The sequence below is a fragment of the Pseudorca crassidens genome, chromosome 2 (genome assembly GCF_039906515.1).
Source record: "Pseudorca crassidens isolate mPseCra1 chromosome 2, mPseCra1.hap1, whole genome shotgun sequence".
In the NCBI taxonomy this organism is placed as follows: domain Eukaryota; kingdom Metazoa; phylum Chordata; class Mammalia; order Artiodactyla; family Delphinidae; genus Pseudorca; species Pseudorca crassidens.
In genome coordinates, this window is record NC_090297.1 from 64,464,063 (window position 1) to 64,490,459 (window position 26,397).

Here is a 26,397-nt window from a genome sequence, read left to right on the forward strand (position 1 = left end):
ATTTAAAGATGACATCAACTCATGAAACTTAGGTTATAGTTGGATTTTTTAAAACCAAGTCAACCTTTAGTTTAGTAACTTTATAACACAGTACCTATAAGTTAAATATCATCTTACCCACAGCACTGTATAACTAGAGAGTTTAAATAAATAGTGTTTTAGGTCTTTGTGTATAAATCTGCTTTGCTGACTAAGCAATAGAAATCCCAAGAATGGTAGGCAGGAGGGTTGGAGGAAGCCTGATTTGGTATCAATTACTGAAGCTTTGTTTCATCAGAGCCAACAGGACATCTAGGTTTCTCCCCCAAGTAGTCCATAGGCTAAAGAGAAATATGGTTTATTTTACAAATATTGAATCATTATGTTGTACACCTGAAATTAATATAATGCTGTATGTCAATTATACATCAATTGAAAATTTTTTCAATATGGTTTACAAAAATAATAATAAACAATTAGCAGCTATTGAACCAAAAGACTATTCTAAGAAGCCAAACAATACTAGCATAATCTGAAAATTACAACTCACTCAGAATTGCCTGAAGCATGTAATCCTTCTGTCTCAGGACTGTAATCACCACTTGCCCATGTCAGCTGGCTTGCCCCTGGAGGATTAGGCTTTGGAAGTCGATGAGAGCCTGGACAGTTAGGTGCTGCCTGCTTCAGATTCAGCAAGAATGGGACACTGGCCTGAGCATTAAGGATTTATTAGGTGTGAGATCAGAAAAGACCCCACTTGGTCATTTTTTTCTCAGATGTTCTTCTGAAACTGAAACTTAAAAGCAAGACCTTGGCCAGTGTCTGACTTTGACTGTTTTCCACCTACAGTAAAGGAGGACTATGCATGCTGAGACTCCCACACCAGCAATGTGACACATCACCCTGTTTCCTCTATCTATTTAGCCCTTCATCCCTCAAGGCTCCGCTCCTTCACCTTGCTATAAAGATGACCATTAAAGCAAAGAGAGTTGTCAGTTCCCACAGCATCTGTAGCAAAATGGAAGAGGCTCAAACAGAGAATTTCACAGAAAAATACTTTTTCCATTCAAATGATATAGGATATTTCAAGATGTTTTTAAAATACCAAAATATTATTGCATTCCAATGTGAGCTTTTTTTTATTATGAAAACAAACATATTTTAAAATAATATAAACATTGTACTTCCCCAAAATATGAAAATAGTACATATTCACTACTTAAAGCTTGAAACAATAAAAAGTACAGAGAGGAAAACAAAAATATCCTAGTTTCACCACTCAGAAACAAATACTAGTTAACATTTTGGCAGATTTCTAAGTATTTTTTACTCTTACTTAGATGACATTTTGTATCCCATTTTATTCATTTAGCAATATATTGTGACTATATCCACATATCATTATATAAGAACTATTCTTCAATAACTGCACAGAATATTCTAATAAGGTTTTACTAAAATTTGGCTAACCAACTGCCTAGTGTTAAATATTCAATTATTTCCATTTTTGTGATTAAAAAGCTACTTAAAATACTACTTATAATTATTTTATTATTTCTGACTATTGCCTTAGGATAAATTGTTGGAACTGGAATTGCTGGGTCAAAGAACATGATAATTTTTAGAAGCTTTTGATATATGTTTCTCTTTGTACTTCAAAAAAGGAGGTATCAATTAACAATTTCACCTATAATGATGAGAGGCCTTATGTCCCTGTACTATTGCTGACAGTTCTCAATTTCCACCAATTCTTTCTAAATTTGATAATTTAGTTATTGAAAAGTGGTAGCAAGGATATGGTTTGCAATATTAGTAGGCAAGCTTTCCAAATTCATTCCCTTTCCTCTGCTTGCTTTGAAACTACACAAATTGTTCCCATCTTAAAACATGCTAAGAAGAATAACTGAGGCAGAAGAATGGATAAGTGACGTGGAAGATAAAATAGTGGAAATAACTACCACACAGCACAATAAAGAAAAAAGAATGAAAAGAATTGAGGACAATCTCAGAGACCTTTGGGGAAACATTAAATGCACCTACATTTGAATTATAGGGGTCCCAGAAGAAGAGAAAAAAAAAGCGATTGAAAAAATATTTGAAGAGACTATAGTTAACAACTTCTCTAATATGGGTAAGGAAATAATCAATCAATTCCAGGAAGCGCAGAGTCCCATACAGGATAAATCCAAGGAGAAACACACTAAGACACATATTAATCAAACTATCAAAAATTAAATACAAAGAAAAAATATTAAAAGCAGCAAGGGAAAAGCAACAATTAACATACAAGGGAATCCCCATAACCATCTTTCGGCAGAAACTCTGCAAGCCAAAAGGGAGAGGCAGGACATATTTAAAGTGATGAAAGGGAAAAACCGACAACCAAGGTTACCCAGCAAGGATCTCATTCAGATTCGATGGAGAAATGAGCACCTTTACAGATAAGCAAAAGGTAAGAGAATTCAGAACCACCAAACCAGCTCTACAACAAATGCGAAAGGAACTTCTCTAGGCAGGAAATACAAGAGAAGGAAAAGACTTACAATGACAAACCCAAAACAATTAAGAAAATGGTAATAGGAAAAAACATATCAATAATTACCTTAAATGTAAATGGATTAAATGCTCTAACCAAAAGACATACACTGGCTGAATGGACACAAAAACAAGGCCCATATATAGGCTGTCTACAGGAGACCCACTTCAGACCTAGGGACACATACAGACTGAAAGTGAGGGGATAGAAAAAGATATTCCATGCAAATGGAAATCAAAAGAAAGCTGAAGTAGCAATTCTCATATCAGACAGAAGAGACTTTAAAATAAAGACTATTACAAGAGACAAAGAAGGACACTACAGAATGATCAAGGGATCAATCCAAGAAGAAGATATAACAATTGTAAATATTTATGCACCCAACATAGGTGTACCTCAATACATAAGGCAAATGCTAACAGCCATAAAAGGGGAAACTGACAGTAACACAATCATAGTACGGGACTTTAACACCCCACTTTCACCAATGGACAGATCATCCAAAATGAAAATAAATAAGGAAACACAAGCTTTAAATGATACATTAAACAAGATGGCCTTAATTGATATTTATAGGACATTCCATCTAAAAACAACAGGGTACACTTTCTTCTCAAATGCTCATGGAACATTCTCCAGGATAGATCATATCTTGGGTCACAAATCAAGCCTTGGTAAATTTAAGAATATTTAAATTGTTTCAAGTATCTTTTCCGACCACAATGCTATGAGACTAGATATCAATTACAGGAAATAATCTGTAAGAAATACAAACACATGGAAGCTAAACAACACACTACTTAGTAACCAACAGATCACTGAATAAATCAAAAAGGAAATCAAAAAATACCTAGAAACAAATGACAATGAAAACACGATGACCCAAAACCTATGGGATGCAGCAAAAACAGTTCTAAGAAGGAAGTTTATATCAATACAATCCTACCTTAAGAAACAAAAAACATCTCAAATAAACAAACTAACCTTACACCTAGAGCAATTAGAGAAAGAAGAACCAAAAACCTCCAAAGTTAGCAGAAGGAAAGAAATCATAAAGATCAGATCAGAAATAAATGAAAAAGGAATAAAGGAAACAATAGCAAAGATCAATAAAACTAACAGCTGGTTCTTGAGAAGATAAAAAAAATTGATAAACCATTAGCTGGACTCATCAAGAAAAAAAGGGAGAAGATTCAAATCATTAGAATTAGAAATGAACAAGGAGAAGTAACAAGTTACACTGAAGAAATACAACGGATCATGAGAGATTTCTACAAGCAAATATATGCCAATAAAATGGACAACCTGGAAGAAATGGACAAATTCTTAGAAAAGCACAACCTTTCAAGACTGAACCAGGAAGAAACAGAAAATATAAACAGACCAATCACAAGCACTGAAATTGAAACTGTGATTTAAAATCTTCCAACAAACAAAAATCCAGGACCAGATGGCTTCACAGGCAAATTCTATCAAAAATTTAGAGAAGAGCTAACACCTATCCTTCTCAAACTCTTCCAAAATATAGCAGAGGGAGGAACACTCCCAAACTCATTCTATGAGCACACCATCACCCTGATACCAAAACCAGACAAAGATGTCACAAAAAAAGAAAACTACAGGCCAATATCACTGATGAACATAGATGCAAAAATCCTCAACAAAATACTAGCAAACAGAATCCAATAGCACATTAAAAGGATCATATACCATGATCCAGTGGGGTTTATCCCAGGAATGCAAGGATGCTTCAATATACACAAATCAATCAATGTGATAAACCATATTAACAAATTGAAGGAGAAAAAACATATAATCATCTCAATAGATGCAGGAAAAGTTTTTGACAAAATTCAACACCCATTTATGATAAAAACCCTGCAGAAAGTAGGCATAGAGGGAACTTACCTCAACATAATAAAGGCCATATATGACAAACCCACAGCCAACATCATTCTCAATGGTGAGAAACTGAAACCTTGTCCACTAAGATCAGGAACCAGACAAGGCTGTCCATTCTCACCACTATTATTCAACATAGTTTTGGAAGTTTTAGCCACAGCCATCAGAGAAGAAAAAGAAATAAAAGGAATCCAAATCAGAAAAGAAGAAGTAAAGCTGTCACTGTTTGCAGATGACATGATACTATACATAGAGAATCCTAAAGATGCTACCAGAAAACTACTAGAGCTAATCAATGAATTTGGTAAAGTAGCAGGTTATAAAATTAATGCACAGAACTCTCATGCATTCCTCTACACTAATGATGAAAAATCTGAAAGATAAATTAAGGAAACAGTCTCATTTACCACTGCAACAAAAAGAATAAAATATCTAGGAATAAACCTACCTAAGGAGACAAAAGACCTGTATGGAGAAAACTATAAGACAATGATGAAAGAAATTAAAGATGATACAAACAGATGCAGAGATATTCCATGTTCTTGGATTGGAAGAATCAACATTGTGAAAATGACTATACTACCCAAAGCAATCTACAGATTCAATGCAATGCCTATCAAACTACCAATGGCATTCTTCACAGAACTAGAACAAAAAATTTCACAATTTGCATGGAAACACAAAAGACCCTGAATAGCCAAAGCAATCTTGAGAACGAAAAATGGAGCTGGAGGAATCAGGCTCTCAGACTCCAGACTATACTACAAAGCTACAGTAATCAAGACAGTATGGTGCTGGCACAAAAACAGAAATATAGATCACTGGAACAGGATAGAAAGCCCAGAGACACACCCACGCACATATGGTCACCTTATCTTTGATAAAGGAGGCAATAATATACAATGGAGAAAAGACAGCCACTTCAATAAGTGGTGTTGGTTAAACTGGACAGCTACATGTAAAAGAATGAAATTAGAACACTCCCTAACAAACACCATACACAAAAATAAACTCAAAACGGATTAAAGACCTAAATGTAAGGCCAGACACTATAAAACTCTTAGAGGAAAACATCAGCAGAACACTCCATGACATAAATCATAGCAAGATCCTTTTTGACCCACCTCTGAGAGAAATGGAAATAAAAACAAAAATAAACAAATGGGACCTAGTGAAACTTAAAAGCTTTTGCACAACAAAGGAAACCATAAACAAGACAAACAGAAAACCCTCAAAATGGGAGAAAATATTTGCAAACGAAGCAACTGACAAAGGATTAATCTCCAAAATATACAAGCAGCTCATGCAGCTGAATATCAAAAAATCAAACAACACAATCCAAGAATGGGCAGAAGACCTAAATAGACATTTCTCCAAAGATATAGAGATTGCCAACAAACACATGAAAGGATGCTCAACATCACTAATCATTAGAGAAATGCAAACCAAAACTACAATGAGGTATCACCTCACACTGGTCAGAATGGCCATCATCAAAAAATGTACAAACAGTAAATGCTGGAGAGAGTGTGGAGAAAGGGAACCCTCTTGCACTGTTGGTGGTAATGTAACTTGATACAGCCAGTATGGAGGTTCCTCAAAAACTAAAAATTGAACTACCATACAACCGAGCAATCCCACTACTGGGCATATACCCTGAGAAAACCATAATTCAAAAAGAATCATGTACCACAATGTTCATTGGAGCTCTATTTACAATAGCCAGGACATGGAAGCAACCTAAGTGTCCATCGATAGATGAATGGATAAAGAAGATGTGGCATATATATACAATGGAATATTACTCAGCCATAAAAAGAAACAAAATTGATTTGTTTGTAGTGAGGTGGATGGACCAAGAGACCGTCATACAGAGTGAAGTAAGTCAGAAAGAGAAAAACCAATACCATATGCTAACACATATATATGGAATCTAAAAAAAAATAAATGGTTCTGAAGAACCTAGGGGCAGGACAGGAATAAAGACACAGACGTAGAGGATGGACTTGAGGACATGGGGAGGGAGAAGGGTAAGCTGGCAGGGAGTGAGAGAGTAACGTGAACATATATACACTACCAAAGGTAAAACATATTGCTAGTGGGAAGCAGCTGCATAGCACAGGGAGATCACCTCAGTGCTTTGTGTCCTCCTAGAGGGGTGGGAGGGAGACGCAAGAGGGAGGAGATATGGGGATATATGTATACGTATAGCTGATTCAATTTGTTATAAAGCAGAAACTAACACACCATTATAAAGCAATTATATGCCAATAAACATGTTTTTTTAAAAAATGCTAAGTATTTTGAGCAATTCTATATCAGAAGAACGTTTTGCCAAGAACTTTTCATTTGAATTTTAAGAACATAAGAAGGCAATAAAAGCTGAGTAAATATATATGCAGGTTTATTCCAAGTTCCCAGTCACCTTGAAAACTATGCGTGTTCTTTGATCATTCTTTGTGTAGCCAATCAATTATCTTCCCAACAACTCACTATGACAAAATTCATGACTTACATCATCTACCTATACAGTAAAGATGTTCCTGTGTTACCTTTGTCATTGAAACATTGCTTACAAAGATCCAGGATTAATCACAACTCAAGACCACAGCTGTTTGAAGATAACATACTCAGAAAGCTAAATTCTGTCCTCCACACAGTAGCAAGAATCTTTTCAAAACTTTCAGCTCATGTCATTTGTATGCACTAATTTTTCCAATGGCTTCCTACCTCAGAATAAACTCCTCCCAACGGCCTATAAGTTTTTCCCTCTGGCCTCATTTCCTCCAGTCTCTGGCTTGTCCATTCTGCTCCTGTCACACTGACCTCCTTCCAAATTCTTCACTCAACAGCGATGCTCCCAGTTTAGACTCTGTGCATTTGCTGGGCCTTCTGCTTCCTGTGCTCCTTCTTCACATGACAGAGTGGCTCACCCCTGCACCTCATTCTGGTCTTTGCTCAAATGTCCCCTCACTGAGAGAGGACAGCCCTAAAAAATACTACCCCTTCCTCAAACCATCACTCTATGTCCTTACCTTGACTTTCTTTTCTGCTAGCACTTAGCCCAGATGCCCCATTACATGTTTACCTTTCACTTGTTAGGCACATCTCCTCCTTGAATATAATCTCCCATATAGGGAAGGACTTCGTTATGTTCACACCAGGGACAGTGTGGCATAAAGCAGATACCTAACAAATATTTCAGAAGAAATCTATTGAAACAAACAGCTATATGCTTTCACAATTCATTCAGAAATTGTATTTAGACTGCAACTCATAACACGTGATTTTCTTGTTCTTTCATCGAGACCATTCTATCCTGCCTATGTGATGATAAAATTGCATTTTACTTTAGTCCTAACAATTTTTAGGTCTATATTACCTGGCCAAGCACTATGACTTCCACTGATTCATATGTAAAAGTATAAAATGCCTACTTCTACATACATTTTACTTTATACTATATGATACTTTATTCTTAATATATTATTTATATTCATAATGTATAAATTATATTAATTTCACAAATCCACATGAATTGTTCCATCATTAGAACACCATGTGTCACAATGCATTAAGACAGCTTAAATTAAAAATAACAGAGAAAAATAAACACACAAAAATAACACTATGCCCTATAATACTGAATTAACTCTCAAGGGCACTATCTCATTGTAGCTAGCAATTATAATCTTTTACCTTATCCACTTCACTGCATATGACATATCTTTTATATAAATTCACCTGATTTGTTGGTGGACTGGACAAAGCCCAATTAAGTGTGACATATTATAAAATAGTTAGAAGGAAGTTATCATTTTATGTTATCAGCCTGAAAGGTAAGAAGGCATTGACTGTAGTACTTTACAAATTTATCCGTTACTATGATCTTAAGTGAAAACAATTCAGATTAAGTTGTATTAACTTAGACTCAACAAAACATCATTCATTGTACATCATTTTTTCAGCCCATAGACTTATTCTTAACATAATCACAATTTTTATTCTAGGTCTAGTTGAAATTGATTAATTCAATGCTATACAAAATGAGATAGAATCTTTTACACATTATCTCAGCCCCCATTTCACTGCAATCTAAGGTTCTAATCAGGGAGCTAAATAAAATACACACGTTTCAATCTTCACCAGCCTTCTGATCTAACTCATATAAGCTGTGACCTAAATGACCTTCATTTCAAGCATATAACTTTGATTCTATCCCTCTCTCCCTCAGCCACCTTACTGAAGGCTCAGTTAAGGAGGAGGAACCACCATAACCTCTTTGCTTGGCATCAATATCAATATAACTCACGATACTTTCAAGACCTGGCTTATTTTATCTGAAATTTTCTTAGGAATATAAAGGCTTTTGAGAATATCTGTCACTTCCTTTAGTCTATTATTCTAAATATTTACAAATTTATTGCATCATTTCCTTGAGTTTATTTTAAAAACATTAGCACCCAGCTGTCATAATCTACTAATCCTTAGGTTTTGGTACCATAATCCTTCTACATCGTTCTGAATATTTTACATGGTCTTTGTTTTATTTTGCTTATTAATATCTTATTTTCCACTGTACTTTATTCACTCTGCCTCTGGGCCTCTGTAATAGAGAAATTTTGTTCTTTTGTGGAAGATGGACCATAGAACAAATCTACCAGTTCTTACAAAGAAGGCAACATATTTTTAAGAAAAGTTGCAAAGTTATGATACCAAGGCAATACAATGGCATAACATATACAGTAAATAAGAATAAAAGTACAGTTATATGTGCTGATATAAAAAGATATTCAGGATACAGTGTTAAGTGAAAAAAGCAAGTTGTAAAACAAAAATGTATCATGTTTCCATCTGTATATAAAAATAAGGTCTGTATATACATAATATATGAATGCACTTATATATGTGTGTATATAGAGAAAATTTTCTGGAATCATGCACACAAAAAAACTTTTCCACAGTTATCTATCTCTCAGGAAAAAGAATAAAGGCCAAGGAAGGAAGCCTTTAGCTTTCATCTTATTCTCATCTGTTCTGTATAAACTTTTCAACCAGTCTTTTCTAAGAAAAAATTTTTTTTCAAAAACCTTAAAATGTCTATTACCTTTGATCCAGAAAGTAAACTTCTTGGAACCTAGCCTAAGAAAATAATTATTAATTTCAAATTATCGTAGGTAATAAGATACTAGAGTACTACTAGTAGTAGTAAAAATAGGAAAAATAGGGAAATGTTTACATTATGAACAAACCACAGAATGGAATAATACACAGACATTAAACATATTCATGAAGATTACATAATAACATAAAAATACTTATGGTATAAGGTTAAGAATAAAAAGCAAAATATAACATTTTATGGAAATATGAAAACATAACTTGTAAACTCTAACTTTAGAAATAAAAAGACTGACCATATGTTAAAGGTGATTTTTGTGTGTGATAAATCTATAGATAATTTTAAGCCATCTTTTCTCTATTTTCTAAATGTTATTTCATAAGCTGTTAATGAAAAATAAAAACTGATAAAGAGGTTTGGTACATATATTAGAGCATAAGAGAGATAAATAATCATAAACGTTGTCATCTAGTGTTGAACCCACCTCAATGAAAAGATAATAACAAAATGTTTTAAAATTATAGATGTCACCAAGTCAAGAACACAAGTTTCCCATAATAGTTGAGAAAAATAATAAACCTATACACTCTTCATTTCACAAATCCAGAGGGGGGAAAATAAAACCCACTCTCGGGCTTCCCTGGTGGCGCAGTGGTTGAGAGTCCGCCTGCCGATGCAGGGGACATGGGTTTGTGTCCCGGTCCGGGAAGATCCCACATGCCGCGGAGCGGCTAGGCCCGTGAGCCATGGCCGCTGGGCCTGCACGTCCGGAGCCTGTGCTCCGCAACGGGAGAGGCCACAACAGTGAGAGGCCCGAGTACCACAAAAAAAACCTCACTCTCTTCCAAGTGATATGATCCTAGTCGAATACTTCTGTTATTCTATTTATCCCCTAATTTCAACCTATATCATGTGCATCTTATTTTACAAAAAGTTGTCTACTTCCATAAATCCAGGTAAACAATCTAGTTTTCTGAAGTGGAAATAAAAGAAATACTAGTAATAATGTCAATGTTGCTACTGAACTTTAACATCCGTACCTTTTTGGTCAGCAGTTTGCCAAATTGTACAAATTTTCTAGATTATACATTACATGTACCAGAATTGAATGATAAAATCCAAGATCAAAAATTTGAATTATTTTATAAAAGGGCTTCAAATGTATGGTAATAAGAATCTTTACTCACATATGGCAAAATCATTTTGAAAATTTTGGGGGTCTTAATGTTATAATTCTAAGGCAGAGGTTGGCAAACTTTTTCTGTAAAGGGCCAAACAGTGAATCCTTAGGGCTTCGTGGGCCATAGGGTCTCTGTTGCAGCTACCTAACTCTGCCCTTGTAGAGCAAAAGCAGCCACTAAGAATATGTAAATAAATAAGCATGACTCTAGTCCAATAAAACTTTATTTTCTGGCACTGAAATGTGAATTTAATATAATTTTCACATATCACATATTCTTCTTCTTTTGATTTTTTCCAACCTTTTAAAAATGAAAGAAAAGAAAAGAGAAAAAAACATTCTTCACTCACAGGCAATACAAAAAGAAAAGGTGGTAGGCCAGATTTGGCTCGTGGGCTGAAGTTTGTCAAACTGCTCATTCTAGAGTTTTTGTTTAACGTATTCCAAGGTTATATCCCTTGCTACTTCCTGCTGTTTGGCATGCTTTATCCTCCTCCATTCCACCTTCAAAATCTTATCTAACCTTTAAAGCCTTCCTCAAATATGTCCTTCACGAAAACTTTCAAGGTGACTTCATCAAATGAGTCTTCTCTTCCTTTGAAGCCCCATAACATGTGTACCTTCTCTGGTTTTACATGTGACTACTGACCTTGTCCAGTTATTGGCGTGCCAAGCCTTCCTCTTAACATTTTATGGAAGGAACCCTCTCTTACACATTTCTTATTGACCACAGTGCATAGTAGAAGGTTAATGATAATGACTGAATGGAAAGATAACTATTCAACATCCTCAATTCTTAGCTGTAGGTACCAGTGGTTTAATAACAGCTTTTAAGTTTCTAAAATAAATGTTATAGACATTAAAAGCATTCATAAGTTTTCAAACGTAGATGAATTTTAGTACTATTAAAATGTGACAACAAATTTTACCTTGGAGTCAAAAAGAATTCCCACCATGTTGGCAGGGTAGACAGATGGGAGAGATTAGGGAAAGGCCTGAGATACAAGTTATAGGGCACAGCGTACTATGTGAGAGCCAAATAGCTGCAGGCACAACCGGCCATCCACAGGACACAGCTCAATCCTTTAACTGTCCTCCTAAGGTTGAGAAAAGTATCAGACCTTCCATGTGTCTAAGGTACTGGGGCCTGATCATCCTAGGACATGCTTCAAGACTTTCTATGTCAAATGGAACTGCCTAACACACCCAAGAAACCCCTGGATCAGAAAGTTACTCCGTTTCAGAGAACTTAAAGTGCAGTTTGGAGTTTTCTATGAAATTTTTATTTAACTATAAATTCCTATTGCACAGATAAAATTGGAAACCTTTAGAAACTGGCACCACTCTCCCTGAATTCAAATCCTAGGAATGCTTCTTATTAGCTGTATGATGCTTGACATCTTACTTAACCTCTACAAACCACAGTTTTGTCATCTGTAAAAAGGAGATAATGATAATAGAACCTAACTCATGGGGATATTGGGCTGTTGTGAGGATTAGACGAGTTAATATATGTAAGTGTTTAGCACCAGCACATAGCAAGCACCTATCAATGTTAGCTACATGTACATATAAATGCATATTTGGATAAGAACAAATAGCATTGCTAATACTAAATAACTTCTAAAAAGCTACACACACCCTTGCCTTCAGACATGTATTGTGCTTTATTTGATTCTTGAGATAGAACTGTCATAGGAAGGAATTTACAGAAAATAGGAAACAGGCTACTTAAGAATTATCAAGTAATTTTTTAAATGCAGTAAAGGAAAACAAGCTGAAAATACACGTATGATCATGTGACACAGAGAGAAATAGGAAAAAGTTGAATCCCTCCGGCATTATCACAATAGTATTTCCCAAGCTTTGGCAGAGTGCAATGACCAAGATCAGCTTCCATGCATAGAGACAATGGCAGGTCAACTCAATGGCCATACTTACCACCTTTATCCATCCTACGGGGACCTGCCTTTTTGTCCTTCACCTTAGCAGCGCTTCCTTCCCAAAGGTTACTCTTACTCTTTTCCTTGTCTTCCTTGGAAACATGTTCCCTGGACTTCTCAGATAAGCCCTCTGCAATCACTCGGGTTCCTTTCTCTGCTTCTTCTTCAAGAACATTCTCCAAGTTTTCCTCTATTGGCAGAGGCTTGGTCTCCACATCTACTTTTATTATTTCTTGGTCTTCAGTTTCGATTTCTAGAGAATTCTCAAGTGGAAGGTGGGTTTTTCCTGGCTCATCATTTTCACTCAACTCCTGGGAAGATGGACTTCGGACACTTTCATTTGGACTGTTCTCAGCGTGGGCTTCCCTGTCCCCCAGTGCAGATTCATCCTCACTGCAACTAGAATATGGGTGACTTTTGGATGAGGTTGATGAAGCAGTTCTTATATCTACAAAAATTAAAAATGACAACATCATTGCTTGTCCATAAAGGGAAATTTAATAATAATAATTGTGGGAATTATGCTAGTAATTAATCATACTAAAATTTTTAATATAGTTTAGTAGATTTGATACCCTTTCCCCATATAGTCCACATAATCGTCATGATAAAGAAAGACCTATGTAATCTGTGAGTCTATACAATTTTCAATACGAAGTCATATTTAACTGAAAACCAATTGTATTTGTTTATTTGTTGAAAGCCATTTCACTGGAAAACCTTTGCTAGTATCTATTTTGTTACAGAAGAAATTGAATAATCTTTCACTTGTTCAGCAAGAGCACTTATCTCATTATCATCTTGGATGTATCCACAGTATTCTCTGTGCATAAAGTTTACATTTTTATCTACTGTAACACCCGCCATACTGGTACACCCTGGTAGCTCGGTATGGTAAGAATATCTATGCATTTGCATAATACCTAGATACTTAATACTTTGAGATAATGCTTGTGTGTGTGTGTCTGTGTGCATGTGTGTGTGTGTGTGTGAGATCTGGTCTTTTTTATGGGTTCCCCAGAAGCAGACACTGAGATGAGGACTCATGTTCCAGTGATGTATTAAAAATATGCTCCAAGAGAAACTCTTCTGGGTGTGGGTAAAGCAGGGCAGGGAAGGGAAGAAGTCAATCAAGAGAGCTATTTCAAGCAACATCTCAGCCTCAGCCTGATCCCATGGGAACCTCTGAAGTCTAAATTATATTAGAATTTTTCTTCCCTTGAGGAAGGAGCTGGGCTTCCATACTCTGCTCCAGTCAGACATAGCTACAGGCCACCCTGGGGGGAACATGAACTCTTGGCACTCCCTTGCTCTTTGTGCCTGAGGGTGAAGCAAACCCAGTAGCCCAGGGCTGTTCTCTGAAGAAGACAGAGGATGCAGAAGCTGGAGATGGGCATACAGAATCGGCAAAAGAGATTCTAGGCTATCTATGCAGTACATTGATGTGATGCTACAGACATGCAGTCTGGAAACTTACCAGAGCCAAAAATGGTTGTGTATTTATTACCCACAAAAACTTTTTAAAATCTCCAAGAAAGTAACACACACACACTGACTCTGTAAGGAAGATGCACTGCCTTGGGCCAGAAAAATACAAACTTGCCTTTCATTTTTTTTAACCAAATAGACCTGTGTTTATAACTTTTTTATAGAATATATTTTTCAAATGAAATAGCCCATACTTACAAGCTGCTTAGCTTTTTTGTTTGCTCCTCTCTGTGTGCTCCTGATTCTTTTTTCTGTTTATGTTTCTTTCTGCTTGTCAGCTACCCAGATGGCTGTAGCAGCTGAGGCAGAGTTTAAGGGAAGAAATACCTGTCTTTACTCTTATCCTCTTCCCTCTAGACCCAATGGCTCTCCATGACAGGGCTTAGCATTTTAAGTATAGTCACTGAGACATACTGAGTTCCCACAAAGATGTGAGAGATTCTACACAGCAGTAAAAAATAAACTCCAAAAAGCCTTTAAGCAACAGAACCCCTTAAGTACAATTCCATTTGTTCTTATCTTCCAACTACCTTGACAGGCACCAGATGACCACTGTTTCTTAAAGGAATCACCTACTTCAGCCACTCATTCTTTATCTCCATTGTATAAGATCTGGATGTGCTGTCTCTCGGTGGGGAACGTACAGATCAAGGACAGTCGTTCTCTATCTTATTTGTACTAGTTCAGAAATTTCAGGGACTATGATTTCCCCCTCTCTTAAGCATCTCACATTTGTTTTTTAAAAAAGAAAAACAACTCCCAGTGTGCTAGTGGTTTGTTTGATCAGTGGTTTTCATTAATTGCACAATTAGCTAGGATACAATGTTATAATGGTTCTGCACGTCCAAAAATATCCGTATCTACCATCTGAATGTTGACACCAGGACTCTCACTTTTGGCTCTGAGAGTTGTTCACATAATTTAAAAAATGAGTGCTCCTCTTTCTTTAGCAGCTTCTATTAATTGTATTATTTTATTTCAAAGGCTGAAACATGCTCTGGTTCAATTTTGAGTCAGTCCTTAAGAAAGATCAGGTGAATGAATGGCCGCTGAGTGGCAAGGCTACCTGACCTCCCATAGAAACTCATTTCAGTTTTCAAATTTCTCTCTAACCTCCCTGTATAATTTCATTTCACTCTCATTTCTCACTCTCATTTTCATACAGACACTGAGGCCAGGCTGTGCCTACAAAAAAGCTCAAAATGCTTTAGGGCCATGGAATGGGATTTTCTACACTAATTTTATATATTCTCTTAGAAATAAAGTTTTTATGTGAAAACTTTCATATAAAGGAACGTTTTATATAAAGGAATTTTAGGGCCGATATGTAAATTGTAATTTTTGTTTTTCATTAGGAGGGAAAAAGTTGTCTTGGAGGTATGTTAGGAAACAGCTCTGCCTCCTACCAAATTCCATTTATCTCTCCAGTGCTCCCTCCAGGTACTGATGCTAAGAATCTGCCCTTGGTCTTCATGGTAGGGACCTGATCTGCACCCACTGCCTGAGTCCTTGGCCAAAGCCAGTGTGTTTGGTGCCATGGTTCTACACCCTAAGTAGGATCTCTGACTTTTCTCTTTCCACATTCAATCAGTCCCCAATCCTTCACTGTTTTCTCTTTTCATGTCATCATAAGTGTTCATTGATAACTATTCCTTCTTTTCCATCACTACTATTTCACGCAACACGAACTTGAGAGAAAATACTATGTTTTTCTGTAAGACAAACTTAGGTGTTCCAATCATGACTAAGCTACTCATTAGCTTTGACTTTGGTTATGCTACTTAACTTCTCTAAGGCTCTGTTTTCTTGGCTATAAAATGGGAATCAATTCCAATTATTGCTCTCCATAAATCATTGCAGAAATTACCTGATAAAAATTAATCTCACCAAATCAAATAATCATTGCTTATGATTTTCAGTCTTCTTCTCTCTCTGATATCATACATGATAAGTATATTCTAATAAATTTCTTTCTTGTGATTTCACCCTGTATATCACATTAAGCATAGTAGTCACAGTTACCACTTATTGAGGAAAAAAATAAAACCTGATCATGATTATGCACCTACTCTGTACCAAGCACTGAGGTAAGCACTTTACAAACATCTCATTTAATCCCATGGAGTAGTTAGTTATCTTCTTTTTCTAGATCTAGAAAGTAAGGCCCACGGAAGTTAAATAATACCCAATGTCCATTAGCTATAAAGGAGCAATTTTTGTAAAATACTTCTTTTGTAATGACCCATTGTATTAAAACCAAGACCACTCTATCTGCCAAAAGGCCTTCAAACAGAGGGCACCCACTGTCATGAACCCACTATTGCTTCTCTTAGCTAGATTTCCACTGTTACCACTCCAGGATGACAAATGGAAAATAGTTTTACATATTCTACTATATATGTATCAGTAATCTCCACTGTTTGCACTGCCTGCCTAGTCAATTTGATATACACCTGACCAAAGGTACCAACCACACACACACACATCCATAGTCAGCACCAGTCCAGCAAATTCAGGATGAACTCTGCTCTCTCTCCGTAACTGAGGTCCTGAGTTGTCCTCCATCTTCCTAGCCACTTACAGAGATTCATTCATTCACTAAATGCACATTGAGCACATCCTATGTTTCAGGCAATGTTCTGGTATTGAGGACACAATGGAGTAAAAAGCAGGCTAGATCCCTGCTTCCATAGAGATTACACACTCTAGACAGACATTGCTTCCTTTGGCATGAGTACAATAAATCAACTACACATATTTATTAAGGTATTTGTTCATTCTCTTAACAGTGACCATGGGTAGCTCTCTCAGAAGCTGTTGTACTCTTATTGAGATCCATAGCTACATAGTTTGTTTTGAACCAGTGACAAGTCCTGACCTCAGTTTTCAATCATTCCTTCACCCACTAGCATGATGCATTGTTTTACTACAGTTTAAATTCATTATTTCCTCCACTAATGTCCTGATTTTAACTACTTTGTTTTTAGCTTACTAGCTTGAAGCCCATAGAGACACCTCGATTTAAGTTCACAAACTCAAATATGAAAATTCAGTTAAAAATTTAGATCACTCCAATAACACACCATGTATCTCAACCCAGTGGACCCAATACTGCTCTAAGTTCTAACACAAATTATGTCTCTTTCCCAATTCCTTGGTCCAAGGTTTCACAGAAAAATCTGCATAAGTGTCACACCTATTTTCTTCAAATTAGCCTTGACATATGAATTTTTATGTCCTACTATTCCTTATATTAACAGTTGTAGATTATACTCATGAGTTCACTAAAATCTGTTCATATTTATAGTAGATACTGTGGTTTGGTCAATATTTTCATGTACAATAATACCTGATTAGACAAGTGCTTTGTATTCAATAAATATCATCAAATGAGTGTATGCTTAATGACAATAGAAGCAGAAATCACTGAATTCCATCCATGAACAGTAACTAGTTATTTGGTGTAAGGGAGAACATATGTCCTCATACTGGTAACTCATTATCAATTTACCAATGAGACAAATATATACATTACTTTGTATATATATATACATATCTAAAGTGAATGCAGGAGGAGAAGAAGAAAGCTTAAAAGTTCCTCCTTATTTACCTTTAACTGGATTTTCTAAATACTTAAAATACCAAGAATATAATCAAATCATGTATCACATTTTGCTGCTTAAATCTTTTTACATTTGTCCATTAATCTAGTCAACCAGCCATGCATTTCACAAGATTTTATTGAGTGCCTCAGTAGTGCCATCACTATGTACAGGGCAGATTCAAAATTGTAGAGAAATACCTCATAGAAAAGTATTTTATGTGAACTAAAAGATGATGCTGCATTTAAGTATTCACCTGAAAGCCATGACTTCCTATTTCAACAATCCAAAAGTGAAGATGAATTGAGGAATTCTTACAATTAAGAAAAATTAAAATGTGACTAATCATGCAAAACATCACAGACATAGATTCTAGCCAAAAGTTGCCTACAATCTTCCCCTAACCCTCTCTGGTCCGAGGAGGAGTCAAGTGACACTGAAGTCCACAGAGCGTGGTCTCATAGCATGTACAATTTCAACACAGAAGGAGCAGGCTTCCCTCATATGCATCCCTTCAAGCCCATAGTCAGGCCCAGAAAGGAAGAGTGAGATACTGGAAGTCAGTAAATCAAGTAAACAGAATATTTTTGTGATTCTGAGATTTTCAAAGTCTTTAAGGCCTACTTATTCAACAGACTGAAAAATAGCACAAGTAAAATACTATCTTTCTTACTAGAAAAAAATTTCACTTTAATTCTTATGTTCTTTTCTTTGTATTCTGGGAACAGATTCTCTCTCTCTCCCTCTCTCTCTCTCTCTCTCTCTCTCTCTCTCTCCCCCCTTCCCCCCGTTCTCTTTCTCACAAGGAGCTACTTAGTCTTTACCTCTTACTCATAGGTACTATCATCCAAACTGTCCCTAAAAGTGTATTCTCAGCAACATGACACTTTTCCCCTCAACTTTATAACATTCATCTATGACAATATATTTTCAACTGGTGAATTAGCTCCTGGGGTTGCCAACACAAACACAGAAAAAAGGAATCTGTCATTCTTTTTAAACGATGGGAAGTCTCACACATCATTCCTAAAGCAGGGTCCTCTGTTAGTGGGCACGCAGTCCCTGGCACTCCATCACTTGCAGGCTGCTCAGCACAGTGTATTCATCAAGGCGGGCCGATGCAATTGCTCACTGGCAGTTTAAATGGGGCCGACTTGTCACAAGAGTGACAGCCCGGGCAATTGTTTGCCCTCTGGGAACAGGTGCAGGCAGGTTCAAATGAAACACATCCAAACACTAACAGCGAGATTCTTAATCATGTCAATAAAAAGGATGTACCAGTGTCTAGGATTCAGTGGTCACAATATGCCTCTTACACTTTTGAAGATGAAGTGCTTTCTGGCTTTTCAATAGATTGTTCCAAGGAATCTATCATGTCATTATCATTTTTAAAGCACATTTCTTGTTTGCTGGATGAAATATCTAATTCTGATACTCCTCATGCTACAAAGCATGTTTTTGAATAACACAGGGTCAGGTTATCAAAATAAAGGGTTGGAAAATAAAGGAGCCTGGTGGTGGAGGAAAGAAACAGTAGTAAGCAATGAAATTTTACTTCAGAATAATGGCAGAGTTTTAATGTAAATACTGAGGATGCAAAGGAGCTCTTTAAAAGTATTATTTAATAACATCCTTATTGAAAAAACAAAATAAAATAGTTAGCCAGTTTAATTTTTGGCTCTTAAATCTCCCAACATTGTGGACTAGATTTTATATGTTCTGATAGCTTTCATTACACATCTATTTAAAATATTATATGTTCTATATCTACATAATGCAGCTAACTCTATACAATGTTTTTAATAAAATTCCAGTAATAATCATATAGTATAAATGTAACTAGATATCGTGGCACTAACAAAAGTATTTTAGTATTCTTGGTGTTAATCAAGTAACTGCTTAATATTCACAAAGTATCTTTAGGAAATTACCTCTGTGAGGAATAACAAAGACAACATACAGTCCTAGCTTTTGTAGTATAATTAATTTGTGTGTTATTAAATTAGCTTGAGGGGCAAAATTTAATACACATGAAACAATGAGTGAAAAATCAACTACTGAATGATAGAGTTTCATAAAATAAAGAGCTCAGTGAAGGCTGCCGAAGTAGGAGAGTCTCATGGAAGAGGAAGGGGATGAATTGGAAACAAGCAAAAGGCCTGGAAGTGGATTGGGGGAGTCAATCCAGGAAGGAGAGAGGTAAATTTGGGTAAAATTAGAAAATGTCCATTTTAATTTCCTCCGTTTAAAAGTAAAACAAAAAACAGAGGCTAAAAAATAGGATAAGATGAAGAGCTCAAGGTAAATGCCTCTAAAATGTACATTCTTAAGGAAACAAAATCCTTTTACTGGGGGGACTTGCTTTAATTTTAGATAAGTGGACATTGGCTGATTTGGAGAAATGTCATATTGTTTTTTTCCAAAATTCAGGCTCTGAATTTTGCGTCTTGGCTCTACCAGTTTCTGGCTGTGTGAGTTACTCAGTCTCATCATTTCCACGTTTCTTTACTAGTGAAATGGAGATTAAAAGTACCTGCTTTTTTTTAAGGTTTTTTGAAGTAAATCAGATAATTCATGTAAAATATTTAGCACAGCACTTAGCACAAAATAGTCTTAATGAACAATACCTATAGGATACCTTTTTAAACATAAGATTCCAGTTATTTAAATGCAAGTAGTATTCAGTGTTAATGTTGACCCATCACTATCAGTTATTCAATAATTACAGGTCTAAATGATTAAAGCCTTCCCTTGAAGTAAGATTCAAGTACTGCCTACATCCTTGTCTGCTTAAACAGAAAAAATTACTCTATCTTGGAAAAAAATCCATTTGATCCCAAGAAAGCAAGTTGATTATGCAGTACAAAAATAATCCCCAGATTACCATATGTTGAAATAATGTACTGACCCTTTGTGAAATCAATATTTGATAATTCACCACCATTATTGAATAAATTAAAAACTGAGTCCTTCTTTGTTCTGAACCGGTTATATTTATATGCAAACACACTTTCAATCTTTTTCCAGGTCCAAGTCACTTGTATAGTTTCTTTAAAATTTGATTCAGGTGACATCACTTTTCCATAGAATTCTTAAACTTTTTCTATGTCATATAGGAATATAAACTTAAATCCAATATTCATATTCAAAATGAGGGGAAAAAGCTATGTTTCGGCATGCCTAGAAACATAAAATGTAACTATTGAGAAATTAAAGAAAAGGCCTAATTTAAGACTTTACAAAAATTTTTCAATGCTAGATCATTAATATAGAGTAGTTCTTTCAACTATAATAAAATGGCAGCAAAACTTGTTTTCAAATATATTGCAAGTTAAAATCACTCTAATTTTTCACATTGTGCTTCACTCTTTACTCTGTCAGGAAGTTCAGGATTAAATTTTTAGTTCAAGCATAGTCATGGTCTCATGTGCAGTTCCTAGTAAAATTATCTTCTTTCTTACTCTAAATAATTTCTGTTCTTTATTTTATTGTCTTGTATATGTCTGCATGAAATTTTAGAATAGGTTTGCTTGAATTCGTTCTTGAACAGAATAGAACTACAAACTAAATATTTGTTCTTGTGATTACTTTATTTACTCTTATTTTGTATAATCCCTATGTATTCCTTGAATTCAAAATTTTGAGATCTTATACAGAAAAAAATTTGAGAGGTGAAAAGAATGAGGAAAATTGACAGCAATTCAAAAAGTCATCATAATGTTACCTCATTCTCTAGTCTAAAGCAAACTACAAAGACATACACATACTTAAATATAAGACAGGGTTATTATTATCACTGATAAATGCCCAGAATGTACCAGGGAAGATATTTTATTTACTAAGACCCACATAGCCTTGGCCAAACCCTTTCATGGGACAAAGCCAGAAATGTTTTCCTTCTTTGGACATTATTTTGGTAATTTAAGGTGTTTAAAAAGGTCTTAAATATTTAAGATATGCCTCAGATAATGAGGGTTTCTTTATCTACCCGAAAAGCTCTGTATTTTCCCTGTGAACATTCAGAGTCGTTTTAGGTTTGAAGATTATAAGGGGTAAGCTTTGCCAAGAGCAATAATCCTTCCATAAACTAATATGTCAGCATCTGCATTCCAGGTAAGTTAAGAAAAAAACATGAACATAAGGGAGGAATTTTCAACTTTTCCCTTAATTGAATGGGAGCTACTTTTCATTTTGCCAAAGCCACAAAAATGGTGTATATGTGTGTGTATATAAGAGGAGATAGTTTGAGATGAAAAAAGGGTAGTAACTTTCTACGTAAATAGAAGATGTGTCACTACAAGCTTCACGTGACACCCTGCTGAAAAATCCCAGCAAACTAAAGAAAGAGAAAGGATTGAAGAATGACTCCATAATTTGGATATCTATTGGAGAGGGGTTGATCAGCATCCTTGGTTAGGGAACCAGGTTCTGAACAGTCTCTTAAAGAAGATTATCTCATTAAATATAAGGAAAAGAAAAGTAGTGAGTACACTTGCTAAACAGCCTATGTCAAATGATAAGCTAATCAACTTGCCATGTTTATCCTCTTCCAATTCACTCTCAGAGCATCCATCAACCTCATCTTTCACACTGTCATCAGCATCTGATGCCTTCCACGAGGTTTCACTCTCCTTTTCAGCATCTGAAAGATCTTTTTCATCATCTGAGGGTGACTTTGGCATTCCATTCATTGGATCATCAGCCTGTCCTTCATTAGCTTTCTCATCTTGTTTCTCCTCATCTGCTTCGAAATCTTCTTCATATTCTGAGAAAAGAAAAGCTCCACTATGAGAATGAAAATAGAATCCCTAATACTTAACCCATTTCATTTTAATGAGAACTTTGACTCCATTATCCTCTCCTCTCTAGGCTTTTCTTCACTTCTTTTTCACACAGTTAGTGAACATGGAAAACTAATAGCAAATGATCAAAGATTGCAATCAGTTACATATACAAGAGCAGTAAAGAAATGAAACTCCAGGGGCTTCCCTGGTGGCGCAGTGGTTGAGAGTCCACCTGCCGATGCAGGGGACACAGGTTTGCGCCCCGGTCCGGGAAGATCCCACATGCCGCGGAGCGGCTGGGCCCATGAGCCATGGCCGCTGATCCTGCGCGTCCGGAGCCTGTGCTCCACAACGGGAGAGGCCACAACAGTGAGAGACCCGCGTACCGCAAAAAAACAAACAAAAAAAAAGCTCATTTACAAATGGACATCATCATCTACAATAACCAAAATGGACAAGAGAAGAACTTGATAGAAAACAATAAATTAGAAATAAATTTAAAATGAAGAGAACAGGATTATAATAATGAAAGTTAATTTGGAGACCCAGTGAGGCCATATTTTATAGGAAGAATGTTCAAAAGATTTGGATATCAAGTTAATGAATAGTGAAGTGGAAAATATTCAATTAATCAAGTCCAAAGGCCCTGAGAAGTAACACTGTGAATAGCACATTCTTTGAGAGAACCAAATGGACATCAAGAAAAGGCATTATGAAGGATTCTGTATCTGGGCCAGAACTGAAATCATATGCATTATTCATCCCTACAATCAATAAAATAATTACATTCCAAGGATAAAAATTCTTATAAAATAGAATATTCCTGTCACAGTCATAAATTTGCTTCATTTCTTCAGAAGTGTAACACATCTGTAGCAGAAAAAGGAAACTGTCACATCAGATAAACGCCATCTGTCCCTTGTGGTTATAATTTTTCACCTTTCATATTTAATTGTTCCCCTTTTTCTTCTGCCAAAAACTAAAAATCTTGAAGTGACAACATGCCAAGGATAGAGAGCAAAAGGATTTCATGCAGAACCAATTAAGCAAATAAACAATTATCTTTTAAAATAAAAATTACAGGAAAAATAAAGTTTTCCCTATTTTGTGTGTTTTAGTTATTAGATAGTCTGGCTTCTTCTCCAGCAGTGGGGGCCTTTCGGGTAATTACTTGAGAGCTGTCCACTCTGCCACAATGAAGGAAACTTAATTTAGAAATGCATGCCCTGTGCATATGAAGAAAGCTCTGTTAATGCAGAGAAGGGATGAGGGCGATGTGAGAAGAAAAGTGAGATCAGAAACTGTAATGGAAAAAGGCAAACAAAGAGAACTCACCACGAGAAAGTTTTCATGAAAGAGATTTAATATGGAGAAAGAGAAATGTGAATCAGTAGAACAAAATTATAAAATAAGCAAGAAGTTGAAAAAATTAGTTTATATTGCATGATGGAAACAAGACATACTAATAAAAACAAATATTTTGATTCAAATATTTCAGGCCAAGTAATGGGATAGCTTCTCACTTGGTTTAGTCAGCTGTCAATCAATAAGACTTTATTGAGACCCTTCTATTTGGAAGAGGCTAAAATTGCAAGATAAAAGACATTACAGTAACACAACCCCTGCCCATCAAGGAATCTCCAATTTTTGTTGAGGAAATAAGACGTAGGTACACAAGAAATACTGTACTCATGTTAGAAGAGTTTTTATACATGACCCTCAGTAATGTTCGTTTTAACACTATTGGGCTCAATTGCTGTAGATTTTTATATAGGACTCATGATTAATTATGTGCAATAGTGTCAAATAAGTGGAATAGAGTCAAACAAGGGTGGAAAGTCATTTGGAGATTGTGGAAGACTTCCTAGGAGTGGTTGAAGTTAGCCACAGAATTCACACACAGAGAGAAACACATTAGAAACAAGAGATATTTGCTGCTGGTCACAAGATAAGCAGGGGCCAGACAGTACATGAGTAAATTGCTGCAAGTCCATCAACAGTATTACAGCGTGGTGAAATATGAGGGTTCTGGAGTCAGGCTGTCATGTGTCCAAGTACCAGTTAAAGCACAGCTGTGTGACCTGTCAATTTGCTCAACATCTTTAAGCTTCAGTTTCTTCACCTATGATATGGGTGGTACCTGCCTCACAATGCTATGGGGACTATTAAAAGCAATAATCCCTAAAATATGCTTAGTATATTGCCAAGGACAGTAGGCTCCTAATAAACGTTAGAGATTAGTAGTAATCATGATTGATTGGGGGTGGAGAGAGTTGGTCATAGAATAGGAGCAATCACACACGATATGTGCTTTATCAACAGCAATACACTTTAATGGAGCCACCTGGTTAAAATCAGAGTCGTACAAGTGTCCACAATTAGGACACAATCACAGTTATATTATTGAAGCAGACCATAAAACTGAAGGATCATGTAGTGAACCACAAGAACAATCCCTGAATCCTATTTGGCAGGAGCTTCAGTGTTTTCTCTCAAAACACGAAATTCAAGGCTGCCCTGGCTTTGTTCTATCATCACATTTAAATATTAGCCTTCTATTAACCAGGAACACTGCATTAGCATCACAGCTCAAAGCACACCTCCTTTGTCTCATCTACTCATGTTTTCAATATGAATGAACTAGTGGCATGCTTTCTGTATCCCTGTTCATAATTTCTTCTGTTTCCCCATCTCATCTTTCTTCTTCCAGAGAAGGTAATTAGCTTGTTGTTTACCATCCCCACTAATGAGGAAGCAAGTCAACGCGAGGTCAACATCAATCCCTCCGCAGCTCTCCCTCGCTGACCTCCTCACAGGCTTCTTGCTGCCCTGACCATCAGCGGCTGTTCTACAGAGAGCTGAAGCCTTGCTCCACTGTTTCTTCTTTCCTTAAATGGAAATGGGCATTTAAAGTCCATTAAGGAGCCAACACAGAAGGAAGAACTTGGGAAAAGCTGTTTAATAGTCATAAAGTATGCTACTCATAGCACAGGCCATGTTGGTTTAAGAAAAAAAAATACAGAAATTGAACATGGCCTAAATAAACATACCTGTATGTTGTGAAAGTTAAAACACGAAAACACATCCCATTTGTTAATTGCTCTGCTGTTGCTATTGTTATCTACAGATATTGTAAAATTTTCAGTTTAAGATAAGAATAAAGACTAGAAAGGATCATGGAGAGAGGTAAGCTGGGTCAAAGTGTTAGGAGGGAAATCTTTTTTAGATAGTCACATTATTTCAGTAATAAACAGATATAAAGTCCAATGCTGTAACAACTCTGTAATTATTTTCTTGGATTTCTGAAACTGTTGGGCGGCAACTAGAGAAGGTGGGAAGAAGAGACCTAGGAGATGCCCCTTTCCTGATACCAGCCCTTCCACACTCATCCCAGCCAATGGCTAGCGCTCCTCTAATCCAGGCTTTGTCTCCTGGGTGCAAGAGGGACACTCAGGCAGCTCCCCTTTTCTGATTCTTTGGACATATCACCCACAACCAGGTAACATCAAGGATAGCTTGTACAGCAGAGGAGGTTATAAGTACAGTGTTTGAAAGTTTGGGCTTTGGAATTAGACAAGCCTGAGTATTAAAGGGTAGCAGAGTATGCCACCCCAAACTATGCCACTTGGGCATAAGGTTTATTTTGAGCTGAAGGCAATTGAGAAGTAGTAAATAGAAGAGAAGCTCTCTGCCCTCCCCCCATTTCCCTAAAAGCAGGACATACATTTTTGAAGGTGTCTTGCCTCCCCTCTCTCCCAGCAAGGACAAAAGTTAATCATAGGAGACAACTCTGATCCTTAGCAGCCCAGAGATGGCACCAGAGGAATCAACATAACACACTTCACTAGAACTAGCCCTTAT

At 36.2% G+C, this 26,397-nt stretch overlaps 1 protein-coding gene across 4 annotated transcripts in view; it reads right to left on the reverse strand.

The window, feature by feature from the left end:
- Positions 1-26,397, reverse strand: part of ERICH3 (glutamate rich 3) — a 113,014-nt gene that overhangs the window by 11,795 nt on the left and 74,822 nt on the right. For all 4 annotated transcript variants that reach the window (XM_067726578.1, XM_067726577.1, XM_067726580.1 and 1 more), the window contains 2 exons: positions 22,287-22,517; positions 12,661-13,110 (listed from right to left, as the gene is read on the reverse strand). In XM_067726578.1, the coding sequence (XP_067582679.1) occupies positions 12,661-13,110; positions 22,287-22,517 (681 nt within the window). The remainder of the gene's footprint in view (positions 1-12,660; positions 13,111-22,286; positions 22,518-26,397) is intronic.